Below are 20,185 nucleotides of genomic sequence, written 5' to 3' on the forward strand. Positions count from 1 at the left end.
TCTGAAATGTTTTCTGAAGGCCAGAATACTTTAAGTGCAGATTATTACATTATATCAGGTGACTCATGAAGGAGAATTTAAAGTTCCACAAATTTGTAATTAATAAAAAAAGAAGTGACATCATTTACCACAGGAGACAAGAGAAAGGAAAAATTAGTCAAATCACAGTACTTCTTTATTTCTGTAATGACCAGTTAGGGAGTGGCTAAGGAATGATTTTGTATGTACCCTGCAAAGACAAAGAATACAAAAGAATGTCATCTCCAAATGCTAGGGGTAAAAAATGAGGTCTGCAGATGCTGGAGATCACAGTTGAAAATGCGTTGAAACGTCGAATTTCCTATTCCTTGGATGCTGCCTGACCTGCTGTGCTTTAACCAGCAACGCATCTCCAAATGCTACACAATAATATTTAAAATCCCTTTACAGGAAGCACAGAAACTAAGCTTTGAAGGTAAATATCAAGTCTTCATGGATGTCTGTGAGAATTTTCGGCCTGTTTTCCGATACTTTTGCATGGAAAAGTTCTTGGACGCAGCTGTTTGGTTTGAAAAACGGCTGAGCTACACTCGAAGTGTAGCTACTTCTTCAATTGGTATGTTACAGTTAATCCCTGTATTGCGATATGTCACTTCTCTTCATATTACCGAATTGTTATACAAATGAAATTATATGGACTCAAGGTCTCTTTCAATGTGCTAGTTGATAAATAATGGAGATTAGATTACTTACAGTGTGGAAACAGGCCCTTCGGCCCAACAAGTCCACACCGACCCGCCGAAGCGCAACCCACCCATACCCCAACATATACCCCTTACCTAACACTATGGGCAATTTAGCATGGCCAATTCACCTGACCCGCACATCTTTGGACTGTGGGAGGAAACTGGAGCACCCGGAGGAAACCCACGCAGACACGGGGAGAATGTGCAAACTCCACACAGTCAGTCGCCTGAGGCGGGAATTGAACCCAGGTCCCTGGTGCTGTGAGGCAGCAGTGCTAACCACTGTGCCACCGTGAGTCTGGAAATCTTTGAACATTCCTATTCATAAATGGGCCACTCAGGGTGTTGTAGTTGATTTCTATAGCCCTGAGTTAAGCTGAGAGAAGAAATAAGCAGGTTGTAATTTACGTACCTACTGTTGAAAATGTTCATGTGTGAAGATTGTGAAAAGTAGTAAAACAGGCTCTTAATACTGAAAAGCCTTCAAACCCATTTTGCCTAATCTCACATTTGAAAAAAATAGTTAAGGAACAGATGTGCCTGTGGAATCCATTCCCTTTCAAGTCTGTTATCCTCACCTTTTATATTAAAATTCCTTCATGCCCTTGTGTCCTATCTCTGGAACCTTTTCTAGCCCTATACCCCATTAATCAAACTGCACTTTGTTCATTTGACTTCAATTGCTTTGTCCCTGTTCTTCAGAAATCTGTAAAGTGTCTCTCCAACTCTTTCTCTTACATTAAAATCATCAAAATTTACTTTGTCAACCAACCTTTATAAACTTTTCCAAATATCTTGGCTCTAACGTGCCTTGAAACTATTTTGCATTAAAATCACTTAGAGCATGAAGTTTGTTTTTCATTTCTGAATCAGTGACACTGCAAACATGAGCAGGACTTATACAATTAATGGTGGAGTCCTGAGTAGTGTTGTAGAACAGAGAGTCCTAGGGGCTCGGGTACATAATTTACATTACAGACAGGGTGGTTAAGAAGGTGTTTCGCACACTGCCTTCATTGCTCAGACCTTTGAGTATAGGAGTCGGGATGTCATGTTGTGCTTGTATAGGACTTTGGCCCTTCTGGAATAATGTATGCAATTCTGGTCACCCTGTTACAGGAAGGATATTGTTAAATTGGAGAGGGTTCAGAAAAGATTTAATAGGCTATTACTGGGAATGGAAAGTTTAAGTTGTAAAAATAAGCTGAGACTTTTTTTCACTGGAGCATAGGATGTTGGGGAGTGACCTTATAGAGGTTTATAAAATCATGAGGAATATAAAGTGAATAGCAAGGGGCCTTTCCCTAGGGTGGGAGAATTCAAAACCAGGTGACATATTTTTAAGGTGAGAGGAGAAATATTTAAAAAGGACATAGAATCATAGAGATGTACAGCATGGAAACAGACCCTTCGGTCCAATCTGTCCATGCCAACCAGATATCCCAACCCAATCTAGTCCCACCTGCCAGCACCCGGCCCATATCCCTCCAAACCCTTCCTATTCATATACCCATCCAAATGCCCCTTAATTGTACCAGCTTCCACCACATCCTCTGGCAGTTCATTCCATACACTTAGCACCCTCTGCGTGAAAAAGTTGCCCCTTAGGTCTCTTTTATATCTTTCCCCTCTCACCCTAAACCTCTGCCCTCTAGTTCTGGACTCTTTGACCCCAGGGAAGAGACTTTGTCTATTTATCTTATCCATGCCCCTCATAATTTTGTAAACCTCTACAAGGTCACTCCATAGCCTCCGACGCTCCAGGGAAAACAGCCCCAGCCTGTTCAGCCTCTCCCTGTAGCTCAAATCCTCCAACCCTGGCAACATCCTCGTAAATCTTTTCTGAACCCTTTCAAGTTTCACAACATCTTTCTGTTAGGAAGGAGACCAGAATTGCATGCAATATTCCAACAGTGGCCTACATGAGAGGCAACATTTTTTGACACAAGGAATGGTTCATACGTGGAGTGAACATCCGGAGGAAATGGTGGATGCAGGTACAGTTATAACATTTAAAAGAAATTTGGATCAGTGCATGTTTAGTAAAGTCTTGGAAGGATAAGGACCTAATGCAGGCAAGTGGGACCAGTATAGTTTGGAAACATGGTTGGTGTGGACTATTTGGATCGAAGGGTCTGTTTCCATGCTGTGTGATTCTACGACACTAAAAGAGAAAGTTGGAGGAAATAAACAAAAAAATTTCAACTAACAATTTTAAATGAATCATGCCTTGAAAAATGACGCTACAGCAATTAACAATTCAACTAATTGTAATAAACTAAATAAGAATTAGCAATGGTTCACAAAGGAATTTGTGGACTCCATCTCTATTTGAGAGAGAGTTACATGTATCTTGAGAGACACCACTCTGCAACATACAGTAAGGTGAGGAGGAAATTTTTATGAGCTATCACATGGAGATTGATCTGTACCATTTGCAACTTTATGCTCATACTCTAGATGTTATATTATTGAAACTCTTTCTTTCTTTTTAGTTTGCTACATTGTTGGCCTTGGTGACAGACACGTACAAAATATCCTCATAGACGAGGATTCAGCTGAACTTGTTCATATCGATTTGGGTAAGTACTTAGTAGCTGTAGTGAATATATACATAACTACCGATAATGTAAGCTGAATTAATGCTTGACTCGTTCACTACTATTAATGTACGGGATGGCGAAAACTATTAATTCTACAAATCAAATATTTTAAACTTTATTTCATACTTGCTAAAATGAGGACTTCATTCCCACCCCACCCTCTGGAATTGTAGTAACACAACATACTGGTGTACTGTACTCGCTTTGTGCCATAATTCCCACTGTACCTAGTAGTTGGCCGACTGAGAAAGCATTCTGCCTTGTTTCTACAGGGAAAATGGGCTGATTCCCTAAAATCCTTTTTGAATGAGTAACCATGAAACAGCTTGGAAATAAAGTGTAATAAAAACTGCAAATGTCAAAACACAGCCAAGTTAGCATTTATGACAAAGGCAGATAGTCTCACACAACAATATTGTCCACAGAGACTCTGAGAGTCTGTGAGCATAGTTCTGGATGTAAGAGAATATCACACGGCCACAAAATAGTAGACATCATGAGCATTACCCATATTTCTTAAAACAAGAAAGAAAAAGAGTTACTTGCACACCTTACGCATTCCACTCTCATAATAGGGGTTGCATTTGAGCAAGGAAAAATTCTTCCTACTCCGGAGACGGTTCCATTCCGACTGACCAGGGACATAGTAGATGGAATGGGTATCACTGGTGTGGAAGGTGTTTTCAGAAGGTAAGCGCTTGAAGCTGTTTTTGTGTCAATTACAGCACCAGACTTTTCTCAATCAGCAACTTTTAAAACAAAAATACAGATTAACCATAAATCTGCATGAGTTTATCTATATAAATTAACAGGCAGATGGATGAAATTTAGATTCCATCAATATTCTTGTTAAATGAAATACAGATAAATTTTATACAGATGGACTGGACTATGTTCTATCTTCACATTTATGAAACGTCTAATGTGACTTAATTTACTTAAATTCCAGTATGCTCTTACAGTTTCTTTGTCTCTTGCTGTGCTCCATGATTGAACTGCAGTTTCAAATTCAAACTGTGATTTAGAAAGTTATTGCCAATTAATCCATAATTCCATAAGATTATAAGAAATAGGAGCAGGAGAAGGCTGTTCAGCCCATCAAACCTGCTTCAATAATGTGGTTGATCTGGTGTGGCCTTAACTCCACCTTCCTGCATATCCCTAATAACCCTAAACTCTTCTTGTTATGATATCTGCTTAACCTAGGTTTGAACATATTGTGATCCAGCCTCCATTGCTCTCAGTGGAAGAGAATTACAAAAACTAATTAAGTGGGAGACCCCTTATTTTTAAACTGTGCCACCTATTTCTAGACACCCTCACAAAAGGCAACATCTTCCCAGCATCTATGCTGCCAAGCTCTCTCAGAATTTGATTTGTCTCAATGCGATCCTTTTCTTTGAAATTCCAATAGTTAGAGGCCTGATTGAGGTTTCCTGGCAAAACAATTTCCAGGAGGTTTGCGTCACAGTTGGACAGGGTGGTTAGGAAGGCATTTAACATGCTTGCCTTTATTGCTCAGACTTTTGACTATAGGAGTTGGAACGTCATGTTGAGGTTGTACAAATGAGGCCTTTTCTGGAGGACTGTATGCAGTTCTGGTCATCCTGCTATAGGAATGATATTATTAATTAGAGAGGGTTCAGAAAAGATTTACCAGAATGTTGTCAGGAATGGAGCATTTGAGTCATAAAGATAGGCTGGGATTTTTTATCAGTGAAGTGTGGGAGGTTGAGGGTGGACTTATAGAGGTTTATAAATTAATGAAGGACTTAGATAAGATGAATAGCAAAGGTCTTTTCTGTAGGGTGGGGGAGTTCAAAACTAGGGTGCATATTTTTCAGGTGAGAGGAGAAAGATTTTGGGGTAGAACGGTGGCACAGTGCTTAGTACTGCTGCCTCACAGCGCCGGGGACCCGGGTTCAAATCCAACCTCGGGCAACTGTCTGTCCCCATACCTGCAAGAGTTTCCTCCAGGTGCTCTGGTTTCCTCCCACACTCCAAAGATGTGCAGGTTAGGTGAATTGGCCAAGCTAAATTGCCCATAGTGTTCAGGGATGTGTAGGTTAGGTGCATTACATAGGGGTAAATATAGGATAATAGGGTAGGAGAATGGATCTGGGTAGGTTGCTCTTTGGAGGGTTGGTGTGGACTTGTTGGGCCAAAATGCCTGTTTCCACACTGTAGGCATAAGAGGCAACCTTTTTTTTAATACACTGAGTGGTTCATATGTGGAATGAACGTCCAGAGGAAATGGTGGATGCAGGTACAGTTACAACATTTAAAAGACATTTGGAAGGGTCTGTTTCCATACTGTATGACTCTTTCTATGAATTTAGAGGGTTAAATCTTTAAAGCTTACTAGTCTTCTACCTGTTTATCTAATTAAAGCCTTGAACATTCACCAGCATCTGAAAGCTACAAAATACTGTGTAATAGCAAAACCAGACCTATAAAGAAGCTGATGCCACTCAGCCAAGTTGAAACGGCTAAGTTGATTTCACGCTGCAGTGATTAATATCTGTCCACAGTGTTACAGTAGTCTCCCGTAACCGCGGGAGGTACTTGCCAGGACCGACCGCAGAAGCCTGAATTTGCAGATAGGAGCGAACCCATTCATTTCAATGGGAAACATACCTTCCCGGCAGTCTCCTGGTCCTTGGTTCCTAAAATATGTTCAGGGCGCGGTAAGCCGCAGGTAACAGAAACCATGGAAATCTATTCCAGGGACATGAGGATCACCCTGTATTTACCTTAACGGTGCTATCATGAGCTGGTTGTGAGCATAGACTGCGTCTATGCAAAGAGGGGTAGTTGATCTCATCTAACTTCATGTGTTCTTGGTCATTATCCCGCTAAGACATGTAATTGATGATGACACATGACATAGGGGCCATGGAAAAGAGAGAGAAAGTAAAACATTCTGAAGAATAGTGTGCCACAATGCTATCCTTTGTTTCTGAGGTAGCTTTGAATATAAATATAGAATTTATTTTAACACTGAACCAGAAAGACACTTAATTGACAGCGTGTTTCACGTACTCTCTATGGATATCTCCACCTACTGCAAAAACTGTGTTTTGAATCATCTCTATGGTTGCATGAACACTTGTAGTGCTCTGCTACATTATTCAATTACCCATTCTTTATCTGTATTTTTCTTTCTCATTTTCACTGTGTTTTGTTATCTCTTCCAATAGATTTAGTTATAAATTGCTGCATGTTATAAGTTATAATTTATCTGAATTTTTAAAAGATTATTTTATTGAATGTGAGCATCGATGGAAAAGCTAACTCATCCCTATCCTCCTTTGATAAGAAGTCATTGAGCCATCTTCCAGTTCTGTGCATTAGGAGTGTTGTAGGTACATGGATGTACAGGAAAATCTCTGATGGATGTGAGGGGTGGGGGGGAGGTGTGGGCACAGGTTTTGCACCTTTTGGGGCAGCATTGAGCATTGTCAAGTTTATCATAGTACATTCTAGATCTGAACAATATACTGTGCAGTGCCCTCTTTTCTGTTTAATATTGAATATTGTTCTTCTAAAGTGCACCTTCCACTGCACACTTGCAAAGTTTCAATTTTCTACATTAACAATTATAGTACCACCAAGATTGTAAATTAATGCCTATTAGAATGTATTTTGTTGATAACTACATGTTTGAAGCTTGCAGTCAGCAAAGACTGATAATTCATTCCCCTCTTCAGATTAAGTTTAGATTCTAAATGTGAATGAAAGCTATGCTAACATGTATCCAATAACATTTCTGTTGTTCTATCTTTCAGGTGTTGTGAAAAGACTATGGAGGTTATGAGAAGTTCACAAGAAGCTTTATTAACTATTGTTGAGGTAGTTTTTTAAATCCAATCTACTTCCCCATTAGACAAATACTAAATGCATATTCTTAGGATAAGTCCTCTCTGACTTTTGTTCTCACCTCAAAAAACAAATGCAAACAGCTTATTAATTTGTTTTTGTCTAAGACTGAAGCCATCTCTACAGCTCCCTACACCTCAGTTTCAAACCTGCCATTTAAGGTCAGCAGTTTTGTATTTTCGACTCAGTCTTATCCCCAACCCCTTCCTCCAAGCTCATCTCATCCATGAGACCCATATCTTACTATTACTCTCCTCTGCACTCAAACTTTCTTTCTAATCACATCATTATCAGTGCCTTTTTCTCCGACACTGTCAAGTCCCTTCTTTAAAATGGACAAGCTCCACTCATTTATGCTGTCTGATTGCAACTCAGTTTCTAATTTCCTGTTCCTTTATAAAGTCTTCAATCATGTCATCAACGTTTAGTGCCATGTAAATCTCTCAAAATTTTCTGTTTGAATTTCTTCAGATTAGCTTCAACAGTTCTCAAGCATTGAGATAACCCTGATCCAAAGTCACAAAGAGTCTATGACTGACCATGATGAAGTATTCCTCCTTGACCATTCTGCATAATTCATGTTGGTTGGTCATAATGTTACCTTCAACATTCTTCTCATTCAGCTCCATGGGATTAGCCTTATTTACTGTCATTCACATCTATCCAAGTGCAGCCTACTTGCAGCCACAGTTCTTCCTCTTTCTTGTCTCTTCCTCAGTAATATTTATCCACAAGCCTGCCATCTATTGCTTGCCTACTGATGATAGCCAGTTCTATCTGTCCACCATCTTTGGATGGTTAAATATGAAGAGGACATAAATGATCATCTTTGGCCCTATCAAGTTCTCCGCTCAATTGCTGTTAAATCCAAACTCTAATCCCAACCAAATACTCAGAGTTTTTTTTTATCTCTTGCTTTGTCTTGGGCTACACATTACATCCTGTTTAACATTAAAGCTGTTTGCTTCCACTTCCACAGCATTTCTCACTTCTACCACTACTTCAGCCCCATTATCTTTTTCACCACCACATTCAACTTTTCACATTTTTTGCAGTGAGAATGATAGCATACAAAATGGAAATTCAAGTCAATGCAATGAGATCCAATTGATTTCTATCTCACAGGACCTCAAAAAATAAACCTGTGAAGGAACAGGACTTCTGGATTGCTGACCTGGGCATATTTAGAAATTGCAAGTTGCTGTCAGTCTCACAGAGTAATGATTGCAAATGCTGGTATTGAAAATGCTATGACAACTGTAAATTCTGGATCTGCTTTGATTATCACTTAGTTATGGTTTTTATTGTTTTGGTGTCATCTACACTTTTGAAAAGTTAGGACTTTGAAGCTGTGTTAATTTCGCATGTTAGGATGAAGTTTTTGTTTAGGTATGTTCTTATTGTTAGTCATATAGACCTACCTCTTATCTCTCCTCTTTCCATACTTTGCAGGTGTTGTTGTATGACCCTCTTTTTGACTGGACCATGAACCCTTTGAAAGCACTTTATCTACAGCAGAGACCTGAAGAAGATGCAGATCTCCATTCCACACTCAACTCTACCATAAGAGGAGATGAGTCAGAGTGTGATAGAAAAACCACGTAAGAAATTAACAACAGTTTATAATGTCTATGCTGTGGCAATATTAATAAGATTCCATTGTGGCTTAGCGTATTGTTATTCTATGCATTATGGAGTCACAGCTTGTGCCACCGATTCCTTGCACAGTAAACCAGATTTTCCTTTTGGCTCAGCACCCCAGTGTCAGAACAATATGTCTGAACCCCAAAAAACAGTGATGTGACACACCTGCTATGATTTTTGAATGGCTGACCAATGAATGATTAGAGGGCATGCTCACTATCCAGTTAAGAACAGCTGATGGGCTGTCAACACTAACTGACGAATACTCCTACGCTAAGAGAGCAGCAGCCTAGTCATGCTTGTAAAGGCAGGTGAGGGAATCTTGAGTTGAAAGTACGATCCAATATTTTTACTGTTGAGAAGGAGGAGCCACAATGTTAACTGATGAACACTAACATCCCAAACCCAATTCTGATACTGGGAGCCACCTCCTTGCACTGGTCTTAATAGTCTCTTTAACAGTCTACCTGATGCTTGCAGGCAATTGGCCAGTGCATCTCCAACTGGCTTATTTGACAATAATCAAACCAGCATAGCGATTTTGTTTTTCCTCTGCTCACCCCCGTCAGGCTTCCATAGTCCAGCCTAATATGTTTCCAATCTTGAGATGTCATCATGAAATGTGCTCGACAGATGGCAGGAGCCAAACAACATGGATGAACCTGTGTACACACCTATTATAGCACATGATGAGAGGCATTTGTCATGTTTTGGCATATAATAACTAGTTATATGCAGACAAAAGAGTAAAGATGGAATTTTACTTCGAGAGTAACTAAGAAGATGTATTTGTTCCTGTTTTCTTGATATACTGAATTTGCAATACAAAGACAGGTCATTCAGTCCTCCTAGTTCATACTTTTGCCCTATTTCATCTAGTTCCCTCTTAAAGGCATCTGTTCATTTCACATCCACCTGAGGATGTTCAAAAGGTACTGGCCTCATGAAAATTCAAAGCTTCCGTTATCTTTGACATGACTACCCAGAGATGGACAAACTTATGAAGTTAGGATAACACAAGAAGTCAGTACCTTCATCCTTTAGTAAGCATACACAGCAACAATATTTGTCCTCACACTTCTCCAAGTAACTTTTGGATTAAATTTTCACTTACTTCATTGGATGTGAGTAGGTCTGCTCAGGTCAAGCTGCTTTTATTCATCCTGCTTGTAAAATGCCTCATCATGCTCACTGACACAAGTGGAATTCCCAAAGAAATGCTCATCTATTCAATAGGGACTATTTCCACTGAGTACTATTCCCTCGAACAAACCGAATAGCAAAGAGAAAAATCGGCAGTGTTCTACAAAATGCCCTGAAGATGTACTTTTATTTTTAAAAAGACAAACCAACCAATTGAGCAAAATGCTATTTCACTGTAATTTGCAAAATCAGCATTAAAATATCTTAAGGAACACAAAGCAAGGATGTCAATTGCATGTGAACGTTTTATACATAGGCACAGAGCAACGTTGCATTTTAAATATCATGGGAAACTTTAAAGAAATTGAAAAGTAGTTAAGTAATATATCGTTAGAATTGTGCTATATCAATTAACCTTTTTTTTAAAAGTCAGTTTCCATCTTTATCCTAACTAGCATTCCATTCACCACATGCTGTAGTCGCCTTTCCTGAATGCACAATTCCAAAGGACAAATAAAGGAGAGCAAGCGCTCCTTTACAGTATTTACAGAACAGAGTCATAGTAGATACTGACTCTAGCTGAACATATATAAATCCGACTCTTTCAGATTCCAGTGAATTATTTTTTGAGTGTTTTTAATGTCATTTGTTTGAAGTGATTTTTTTTTCTAAGAGAACCAAGGGCAAATCAGTGATGGTGAATTACCAAAATTTATCAATAAAAATGCCAGGTGTAATTCACGGTTGTGCTTAGGTTTCAACATTTTTCCGCAGTCTCTTTTCTATTTTAATTATCCTCATGCTTTCCTTACTGGCCTCAGTCATCAGTAATCAAAACTCTACTGCCCATCTTCCATACTTCATTCGGTCCTACTCACCCATCAATCCTTTGTTTATTTGTCCACAAGCACTTCAAATTCAAAGTTCATTGTATTGAGTCCCTTCATGGATTTCCCTATTTGCTCCTATTGATTTGTCTAAACACACAAACCTATGTGTATTCCTCCCTACCTTTAAGACCCTCTTTAAAACCAATGTATTTGCCTTAAGTTTTTAAACAACCTTTCCTAAATATTTTATCAAATGATCTATAATAGAGATGGGATCCAGTCAGACCATTGTGCCTTTGCCACTCTTCAGAGTTATCCAATTACTCCCTTTACTGTGGCCTGACAAATGTGACTCAAATATTTTTAAAATTCAGTTTTGATGTTACTACTATTTCCATCACTTTTAAGATTATATTCCAGATAAAAACTATTCACTTTATAAGCATCTTTTTTCCTTCCTGTAATTTTTAGTTTTAGTCATTCTTAAATCTGCATCTTTTGTTTACTGCTGCTGAAAACAATTTCTCCATATTTAATCTAAAATCTTTTAAGATTTTGAACCTCTCTATCTAATATTGTCTTGATTTTCTCTCCTTTAAGGAGAACAGTCATGGATTTTCTCATCTCTCTACAGATGTGAACTATTTCATCTCTGACACCATGGCTCTGACATCCCTCCTAAAGTATGACATCAGAATTATCCACATTACTGTAGCTGGGGGCAAGAGCAGTGATTTAATTGTAGCATTTAATTTATATTGGTTTTCCTTGCTCTTAAGAAAAATGAATCACACCACACTGCTGTGCTTTACATGTCATCTGTCAAATGTCTTCCCTGAAATCTGCACTGCCTTACTGTTCAGTACAGCTTTTCTAGATATTGACATGTATTTATCTACTACATTTTCTTTTAATAGTGATGTCAAAAGCATCAATAAAGTAGCAGAACGTGTACTTCTAAGGCTACAAGAAAAGCTGAAGGGAGTTGAAAGTGGTGCTGTCCTCAGTGTGGATGGACAGGTAAATCTCCTGATACAGCAAGCCAGAGATCCCAAGAACCTCAGTCGATTATTTCCAGGATGGCAACCTTGGGTATAATCAAAACAAAATTGGTAAAATCATAAGTTTAACTGTAGATATTTATTTTAGCTATATGCTACAAATTAATTTGTATTGTACCGATATGTACAGTATGGATGTGTATATGTTCATCAAATCTTTGAAAGGGAGTCCTGTACCTTGGGTCAGAGTAAAAAATCATGGCCCGTTGCTGTTGCCAGGCACAGCAGGTCAGGTCATTGGCACATCCCCCACCCCCCCCCCAACAACCTTTCCTGGGCCATACCTCAAGCTGAGATACCAGTGAAATGCTGCAAATATTTTTTCTATTTTTAGTTAATTTCAAAAAGATGAAACAAGATGTTACTTAAACAGTATTAGATTTTCTTCCTGTACCCAAGGTAGCAATTGTGCTGTCATATTCACAATAAGGAATTTTCTCTTTCAAGTTATTAGAAAAATGTCAAACTGTGTCAGTCTTGTGCCTTGTTTCCTGCAATAGGACTCAGATCAAAATGAGCATGCTGTTTTTTTTAAAACAAGTTGAATTGCTGTATTCATAGCTACAGATTTTGACTAAATTTCATGTTGTTAACAAAAAGCCAAGCTTTAGTACTGCACAGCAGGCAATTGGACCTTATAAATACAAACCATGTCCCTAGCCCGAACATAGTGCCCCATCAAAAATGTTGCATCAGTGAGTTTATTCTGTCATCTCCTAACTTGTGTTCAGTTTTTAAACAGTGTAACAAAGGTACCATCTGGCAATAAAGCTGGAATGACTATTTCCAGAAACATCTTATGCATATGTAAATTAAGGCAATCTTTAATTTTGAAAATTAGTCAGTGAAACATGATGTTTTAGCAAGTTTAATGTCTACTGCAGTTACTTTGTATTTAGTCTATAATATTCTCAGTTACCAAGACATTTACCTTGCAAAGTTCATAAGTTGTAACATTTTTATATTTCATAAGATGTGGGCATTGCTGGCTGTCCTTAATTGCCCTTGAAAATGAAATGTTTGAAGAAATTCTTTCCGTTCATGGTGCAATCTGATATCAAACAGAATTTGAATCTGGTGTACATTATAAATTTAATTATTTCTATGCTTCCTGCAAGTTGTAAATTTACAGTAACTAAGTTTAAATTTACAGTAACTAAGTATGTAACTCTCCTTTATGAGTTTTCCATCATGAGACACTTTATCCATTCTCTGGGGGAAAATATAGTCTGCTTACCTATTCTATGCAATGTGCATTTTAGCAATTAGGATCAATAGCCATTTTACTGTCAAGGGAATATGCCGTATGCATATTTTTAGACAAAAAAATGTAAATAAAAACATTGCAGCAACATTTCTGAAATACGAGTCTATTATTTTCATTCTATTCCAGTTTATTTTTACAATATAAAATGCATTGTCTTCACCTCAGGATCACTTGTTTATAGTAACAAACTCCACACAAGAGAACTTTTCATACTGTTGGATCATTTAAATTTGTTTTAATATAAATTTAATAAACACAATATCTGTATTTCTGTTGACTCATGTAGCAGTTCGTGTTCTATGTTGGGACAATTTCATATCATGGTGGGCAAGGGAAAATGACAGTTGTAGCTCCAAGCTTGTGTATTGTCCTTTCTCCTTTACTACAGCAAACCTTTTGTGAACAGCACCTGTGCATCCAGAAGTGAAAACATATTCTGAATAATCAAGAGGTCCACATAATCAGTGTAAAAACACATTAAGTAATAGAAACATAATGCTGGGTATACACATCACTATTGTACTTTACTTACAGTATAAATCATTAAACAATAATACAACTTTGTCCTAGATAAAACTTAACAGCAGAGAGTCCACTCTCAACTGACTACTTGGACATTGCAGTATTTGAGGAGAAATTGACTCAGAATTGAAAAATTGTTGATATTTTGTGTGGTCATTCGATTGAACAACAAATATTTACATTGAGGTAAATTTTGAAGTACTATAATAATTAGACAAAATATTACAGTAAACTTCATAGTATTTGAGGTATATAACTTTTTCCAGTTTATCAGGAGTGCCAGTAGCTTACTTTGACAGTACATAGGATCCTCCCTTATTTCACTTAATTTGAAATAAATATTTAATTTGAATGTAGGTTTGCTAACTGAGCTGGAAGATTCATTTTTAATTTGAATTTATACAAACTGAAACTAAAATGTAAAGTCTCACGTTTTTCCAAATGTTAAGTGTGGCTGACCTGTAACTAGCAAAAATCAGTTTCAAAAGCAGTTCAGGTGTACAAAGAGAAAGCTGTTGCTTCATTAGAAAGCACAGTATATGAGGAAAGGATTGTTAGAAAGACATTGTTTAAAAAAAATTGCAAATTAGTGCAGATGCTGTATATGTGGGAAAAAAACACAGAAAACACCAGTGGATCTACATGAATCCTAAACAGCAGGAGCATCATGTAATCTGACTTGTTGGCTGTGGGAGCTAAGTAATCCCACCACCAAGTCAGATCAAGCTCTTTTCCTGCCACATCCAGTTGTGAACATTAGTAAGCAATTAAAGCAACTAACAGAAGAGGATGTTTCTTAAAGTGTCCCTTTGAATGATTGCCCAGCAGGTTGGTGCAAAAGATTGCTTTCAACCATCTTTAGCCCTCAGTACTGAGTCAATGCTTCATCTGGGACCTCTGAGACCTCCACAAACACAGTTACCAGGCTTCAGCCAATTCAATTGCTTCCATATTAATAAATAAACAGCAGAGCACACTGCATCCAGTAAAGTCTGTGGGCCCAAGAGCATTCCAGATGAAGGTCCAAGTCTAGTGGTTCTGGAAAAGCGCAGCGGGTCAGGCAGCATCCAAGGATCAGGAGAATCGATGTTTCGGACATGAGCCCTGCTTCAGGAATGAGGAAAGTGTGTCCAGCAGGATAAGATAAAAGGTCGGGAGGAGGGACTTGGGGGAGGGACGTTGGAAATGCGATAGGTGGAAGGAAGTTAAGGTGAGGGTGATAGGCCAGGGTGGGGGTGGAGAGGACAGGAAGAAGATTACAGGTTAGGAAGGTGGTGCTGAGTTCAAGGGTTGGAACTGAGACAAGATGGGGGGAGGGGAAATGAAACTGGAGAAATCCCTTGTGGTTGGAGGGTTCCTAGGCGGAAGATGAGGCGCTCTTCCTCCAGCTGTCGTGTTGCTATGGTCTGGCGATGGAGGAGTCCAAGGACCTGCATGTCCTTGGTGGAGTGGGAGGGGGAATTGAAGTGTTGAGCCACGGGGTGGTTGGGTTGGTCGGTCCAGGTGTCCCAGAGATGTTCTCTGAAACATTCCGCAAGTAGGCGGCCTGTCTCCCCAATATAGAGGAGGCCACATCGGGTGCAGCGGATGCAGTAAATGATGTGTGTGGAGGTGCAGGTGAATTTGTGGTGGATATGGAAGGATACCTTGAGGCCTTGGAGGGAAGTAAGAGGGGAGGTGTGGGTGCAAGTTTTGCATTTCTTGCGGTTGCAGGGGAAGGTGCCAGGAGTGGAGGTTGGGTTGGTGTGGGGTGTGGACCTGACGAGGGAGTCACGGATGGAGTCATCTTTTCAGAACGCTGATAGGGGAGGGGAGGGAAATATATCCCTGGTGGTGGGGTCCGTTTGGAGGTGGCAGAAATGACGACGGATGATACGATGTATATGGAGGTTGGTGGGGTGGTAGGTGAGGACCAGTGGGGTTCTGTCCTGGTGGCAATTGGAGGAGCGAGGCTCAAGGGCGGAGGAGCAGGAAGTGGAGGAGATGCGGTGGAGAGCATCGTCGATCACGTCTGGGGGGAAATTGCAGTCTTTGAAGAAGGAGGCCATCTGGGTTGTTTGGTATTGGAACTGGTCCTCCTGGGAGCAGATGCGGCGGACATGAAGGAATTGGGAATATGGGATGGCGTTTTTACAGGGGGCAGGGTGGGAGGAGGTGTAGTCTAGGTAGCTGTGGGAGTCGGTCGGTTTATAGTAAATGTCCGTGTTGATTCAATCGCCAGAGATAGAAATGGAGAGGTCTATGAAGGGGAGGGAGGAGTCTGAGATGGTCCAGGTAAATTTGAGGTCGGGGTGGAAGGTGTTGGTAAAGTGGATGAACTGTTCAACCTCCTTGTAGGAGCACGAGGCAGCGCCAATACAGTCATCGATGTAGCGGAGGAAAAGGTGGGGGGTGGTGCCAGTGTAGCTGCGAAAGATGGACTGTTCCACATATCCTATGAAGAGGCAGGCATAGCTGGGGCCCATGCAGATGCCCATGGCTACTCCTTTGGTTTGGAGGAAGTGGGAGGATTGGAAAGAGAAGTTGTTCAGAGTGAGGACCAGCTCAGTCAGTCAAAGGAAGGTGTCAGTGGAAGGGTACTGGTTGGTACCGCGGGAATGGAAGAAGTGGAGTGCTTTGAGTCCTTTGTGATGGGGGATGGAGATGTACAGGGACTGGATGTCCTGGTGAAGAGACATGCAGGTCCTTGGACTCCTCCATCGCCAGACCATAGCAACACGACGGCTGGAGGAAGAGCACCTCATCTTCTGCCTAGGAACCCTCCAACCACAAAGGACGAACTCAGGTTTCTCCAGTTTCCTCATTTCCCCTGCCCCCCACCTTGTCTCAGTCCCAACCCTCGAACTCAGCACCACCTTCCTAACCTGCAATCTTCTTCCTGACCTCTCCGCCCCCCACCCCCACTCCGGCCTATCACCCTCACCTTAACCTCCTTCCACCTATTGCATTTCCAATGCCCCTCCCCCAAGTCCCTCCTCCCTACCTTTTATCTTAGCCTGCTTGGCACACTTTCCTCATTCCTGAAGAAGGGCTCATGCCCGAACCATCGATTCTCCTGCTCCTTGGATGCTGCCTGACCTGCTACGCTTCTCCAGCAACACATTTTCAGCTCTGATCTCCAGCATTTGCAGTCCTCACTTTCTCCTAGTGGTTCTTCTACCCAAACCGTTCCATGCAACTCCTAAATTGAGTAAGAGAGGATTTAAATTATATTTTATGTACAGAAAAAAGATGTTTTGGTTATACAGGACACAATGAGAATATACAAGGGAGAGCTGTACATAGTATTGGTAACCTGACGTAAGAAAGAATGTAAATGCATTGGAAGCAGTTTAAAGAAGGTTAATCAGGCTAATGACTGTATTGTAATGAGGAAGGGTTTAGAGGATAAGCTTGCCTGTGCTGGAGTTCAGAACAGTAAGAGGTATAAAGATCCAATGGGATCTTGGTAGGGTAGAGGATGTCTTCTCTTATGGGAGCATCTAGAAATAGGGATCACTGTTTCAAAATCAGTGGTGGGCCCCATTTATGACAGATTAGGTGTTTCTTTCTTTTAGAGAAAGTTGAGAGTCCTCTTCCTGAAAACATTAGTGGAAAAAGAGACCTTTATTATTAAGACAGAGGTAGATAGATTCTTGTTAATTAAGTTGGGTGGAGCAACAAAAGATTATTAAGGTTAGCCACCAATGTGGATTTGAGGTTACAATCAGATGAATGGCAGAGAAGGCTTGAGGAGCTGAATGGCCTACTCCTGCTCCTTTTTAGATTATTTGTATTACAGCCTTGACTCAAACATGGATAAAGAGCTGAATTCCAGAAATGAGGTGACAGTAATTGCCCTTGACACCAAGATGGCATTTGACCAAGTGGTATCAAAGAGTCCTTGTACTAATGAAGTCAGTGAGAATTTGGTTGAGAGAGCTGTCTGTTGGCTGAAGTTGTGTAAACTAAAGGAAGCTGGTTTGATGATTGCTTGAGGGCAGTAATCTCAACCCAAGGGCAAAGCTGCAGTAATCCCTCAGGGTAATGCCTTAAACCTAACCATCCTTGTTATACCAAAATGGGAGGTGTGCAACCTTTTTTTAGACCCACTACTACACTATTCACAACATAAGTGTAATTATTTTACCTGATTCTCGTTATGGCTCATTGTATGTTTTCTCAATATTAGACTTGGAATAAAAAGAACCATTAACCAGGTTTCTTTAATAAAAAAAATGTATTATAAAACAAAACTTGTTTAATGAAGAAGCAAAAACTGGTTAATATATAAAGTTTGTAATATGAACATGACTTATTTAATGGGATAAATATTTTAAAATTGTGAAAACATGCCAGGTAAATGGTGAACAAAAGCAAATTTTTCTCTCTGCATAGATTTAAAAAACACTTTAGAAAAATATCTTAGTTCTTGAATGCTATAAGAATAAGGTTTAAATGCACAGGTTCCTGTCAGTATGGCATGCTGGTTCACAAAAATGGACATTGTATAATACATTTGTTGCTGGGTGTCCATTGAAGATACAGTTGTTCAGGAAATACTGACAAACTAAGTTACACTAAGCACTACAATAGATCTACAACAAAGACATTTCCAAAACAGAACCGCTAAACTGGGAAGATATTGTCCCTCAGCAGGCAGACCGTGAACCACTTCAAACAATATCCGATGCAGAAACTGCAATCTGACACACATAAATCCAGGCAGGGGTCTCTAGTAACTCACCAACTGACTCTCCACAGCTTGTCCACACCTACAAGACAGAAGTAGTGAGTGGAATGGAATATTCTCCATTTTAGTGGCCGAATGCTGCTCCGCGAGGTTAAAAACCTTGACATCCATCCAAGACAAATCCACATTTTTGATGGATATTCACAATCACTGTCTTGAGCATTCATCACCAACCAGACAGAGTAACAGCAGTGTGTATCTTCTGCAAGATGCATTGTAGCAACTTGCCATAGTTTGTTCAACAGAGTCCTTCAAATTTACAACCTCTGCCACCTAAAAGTACAAGGACCGGTAATGGATAAGATCACTAGTATAGTATAGTAATAGTTTCCTTCCATGTCATCCTGAGTGAGAAACTATTAACGTTTACTGTTCACCCACAGGAGAGAGGTGAATGCATTTAAATGTGTGGAAATGGATAGAATATAATATTACAGATTGATAATTGAAAAGTAAATAGAAAACCGAGATTAGGAATAAATGGATCATTCTCTGATGGCAGGCTACTTACTATTGGGGTACCTCAAGGATAAGTGCTGGAGCAGGCCATTGAAGGCTGAGATGTGGAGGAATTTCTTTACTCAAAAGATGGTGAACTGTTGGAATTTCCACATCGGGAGACTATGGAAGCTCAATTGTTGAGTATGTTCAAGACAAGTTTTTGGGTACTGAGCAGCAGGGAAGTGGAAGTGAGGGAAGTGTTCTGGAATAGCCAGGCAGCAATGCCTGCCTCTTCGTTAGGTACATGGAACAGTCCATCTTCCGAAGTTACACTGGCACTATTCCCCATCTTTTCCTCCACTACATTGATGTCTGTATTGGCACCATCTCATGCTCCCATGAGGAGGTTGAACGCTTCCTCAACTTCACAAACAACTTCCACACTGACTGCAAGTTCACTTGCATCATCTTGGACACCTTCCTCCCCTTCCTAGACCTCTCCATCTCCATGTCTGGTGACCGACTCAACATGGACATCTATTTCAAATGGCTACTCCCATGGCTACCTAGACTACACCTCTTCCCACATCCCCTCCTGTAAAAACACTATCCTTTGCCCCCAGTTCCTCTGCTTCATCTGCTCCTCGGAGGAGCAATTTCACTCCAGAACATCCCAGATGGTACTGCAATTTCACCTCTGCCCTCCAACTGCAAAAAGGATAGAACTCCCCCCTTGTGCTCACCTTCCACCCCATCAATCTATGGATACAGGGCATCACCCTCTGCCATTTCCACCACCTACAGTCAGACCTCACCACCAGAGATATATTTCCCTCCCCACCCCAACAGCATTCCACAGAGACCATTCCTTCCAAGACTCCCTCATTAGGTCCACGCCCCCCACCACCCCACACCCACATCTTCTCCCTCATCTCCAAGGTCCCAAAGAATCCTTTCACATCCAGCAGAGATTTTCCTGCACATCCTAACACCTCATCTAATGTGTCTGTTACTCTCGATGTGGTCTCCTGTACACTGGGGAGACAGGACGCCAACTTGGAATGGTTCAGAGAACATCTCTGGAACACGCACCAAACAACCTTCTGCCTTGTGGCCAACCACTTTAACTTCCCCTCCCATCTGGGCCTCCTCCACCGCCAAATCCTAGCCAACCATCGCCTCATCAACATCAATTTTACCTATTTCCTCATCTCCCCTACCCCCACCTTCTCCCAGATCCAACCGTCCAGCTCGGCACTGCCCTCTTGAACTTCTCCACCCTGTCCATTTTCCTTCCCCACAAATCTGCTCTGACTTATCATCATCACCCCCCCCCAC

The 20,185-nt window shown here is 40.4% G+C and overlaps 1 protein-coding gene across 1 annotated transcript in view; it reads left to right on the forward strand.

The window, feature by feature from the left end:
* atm (ATM serine/threonine kinase) overlaps positions 1-13,183 on the forward strand; it is a 165,897-nt gene extending 152,714 nt beyond the window's left edge. Inside the window, exons 58-63 of the mRNA XM_060826966.1 lie at positions 430-595; positions 3,221-3,307; positions 3,904-4,018; positions 7,117-7,180; positions 8,660-8,808; positions 11,742-13,183. Of these exons, the coding sequence (XP_060682949.1) occupies positions 430-595; positions 3,221-3,307; positions 3,904-4,018; positions 7,117-7,180; positions 8,660-8,808; positions 11,742-11,922 (762 nt within the window). The 3' untranslated portion in view covers positions 11,923-13,183. The remainder of the gene's footprint in view (positions 1-429; positions 596-3,220; positions 3,308-3,903; positions 4,019-7,116; positions 7,181-8,659; positions 8,809-11,741) is intronic.
* Positions 13,184-20,185: the final 7,002 nt, after the last annotated feature.

The sequence above is a fragment of the Hemiscyllium ocellatum genome, chromosome 6, assembly GCF_020745735.1.
Source record: "Hemiscyllium ocellatum isolate sHemOce1 chromosome 6, sHemOce1.pat.X.cur, whole genome shotgun sequence".
NCBI classification, from domain to species: Eukaryota; Metazoa; Chordata; class Chondrichthyes; order Orectolobiformes; family Hemiscylliidae; genus Hemiscyllium; species Hemiscyllium ocellatum.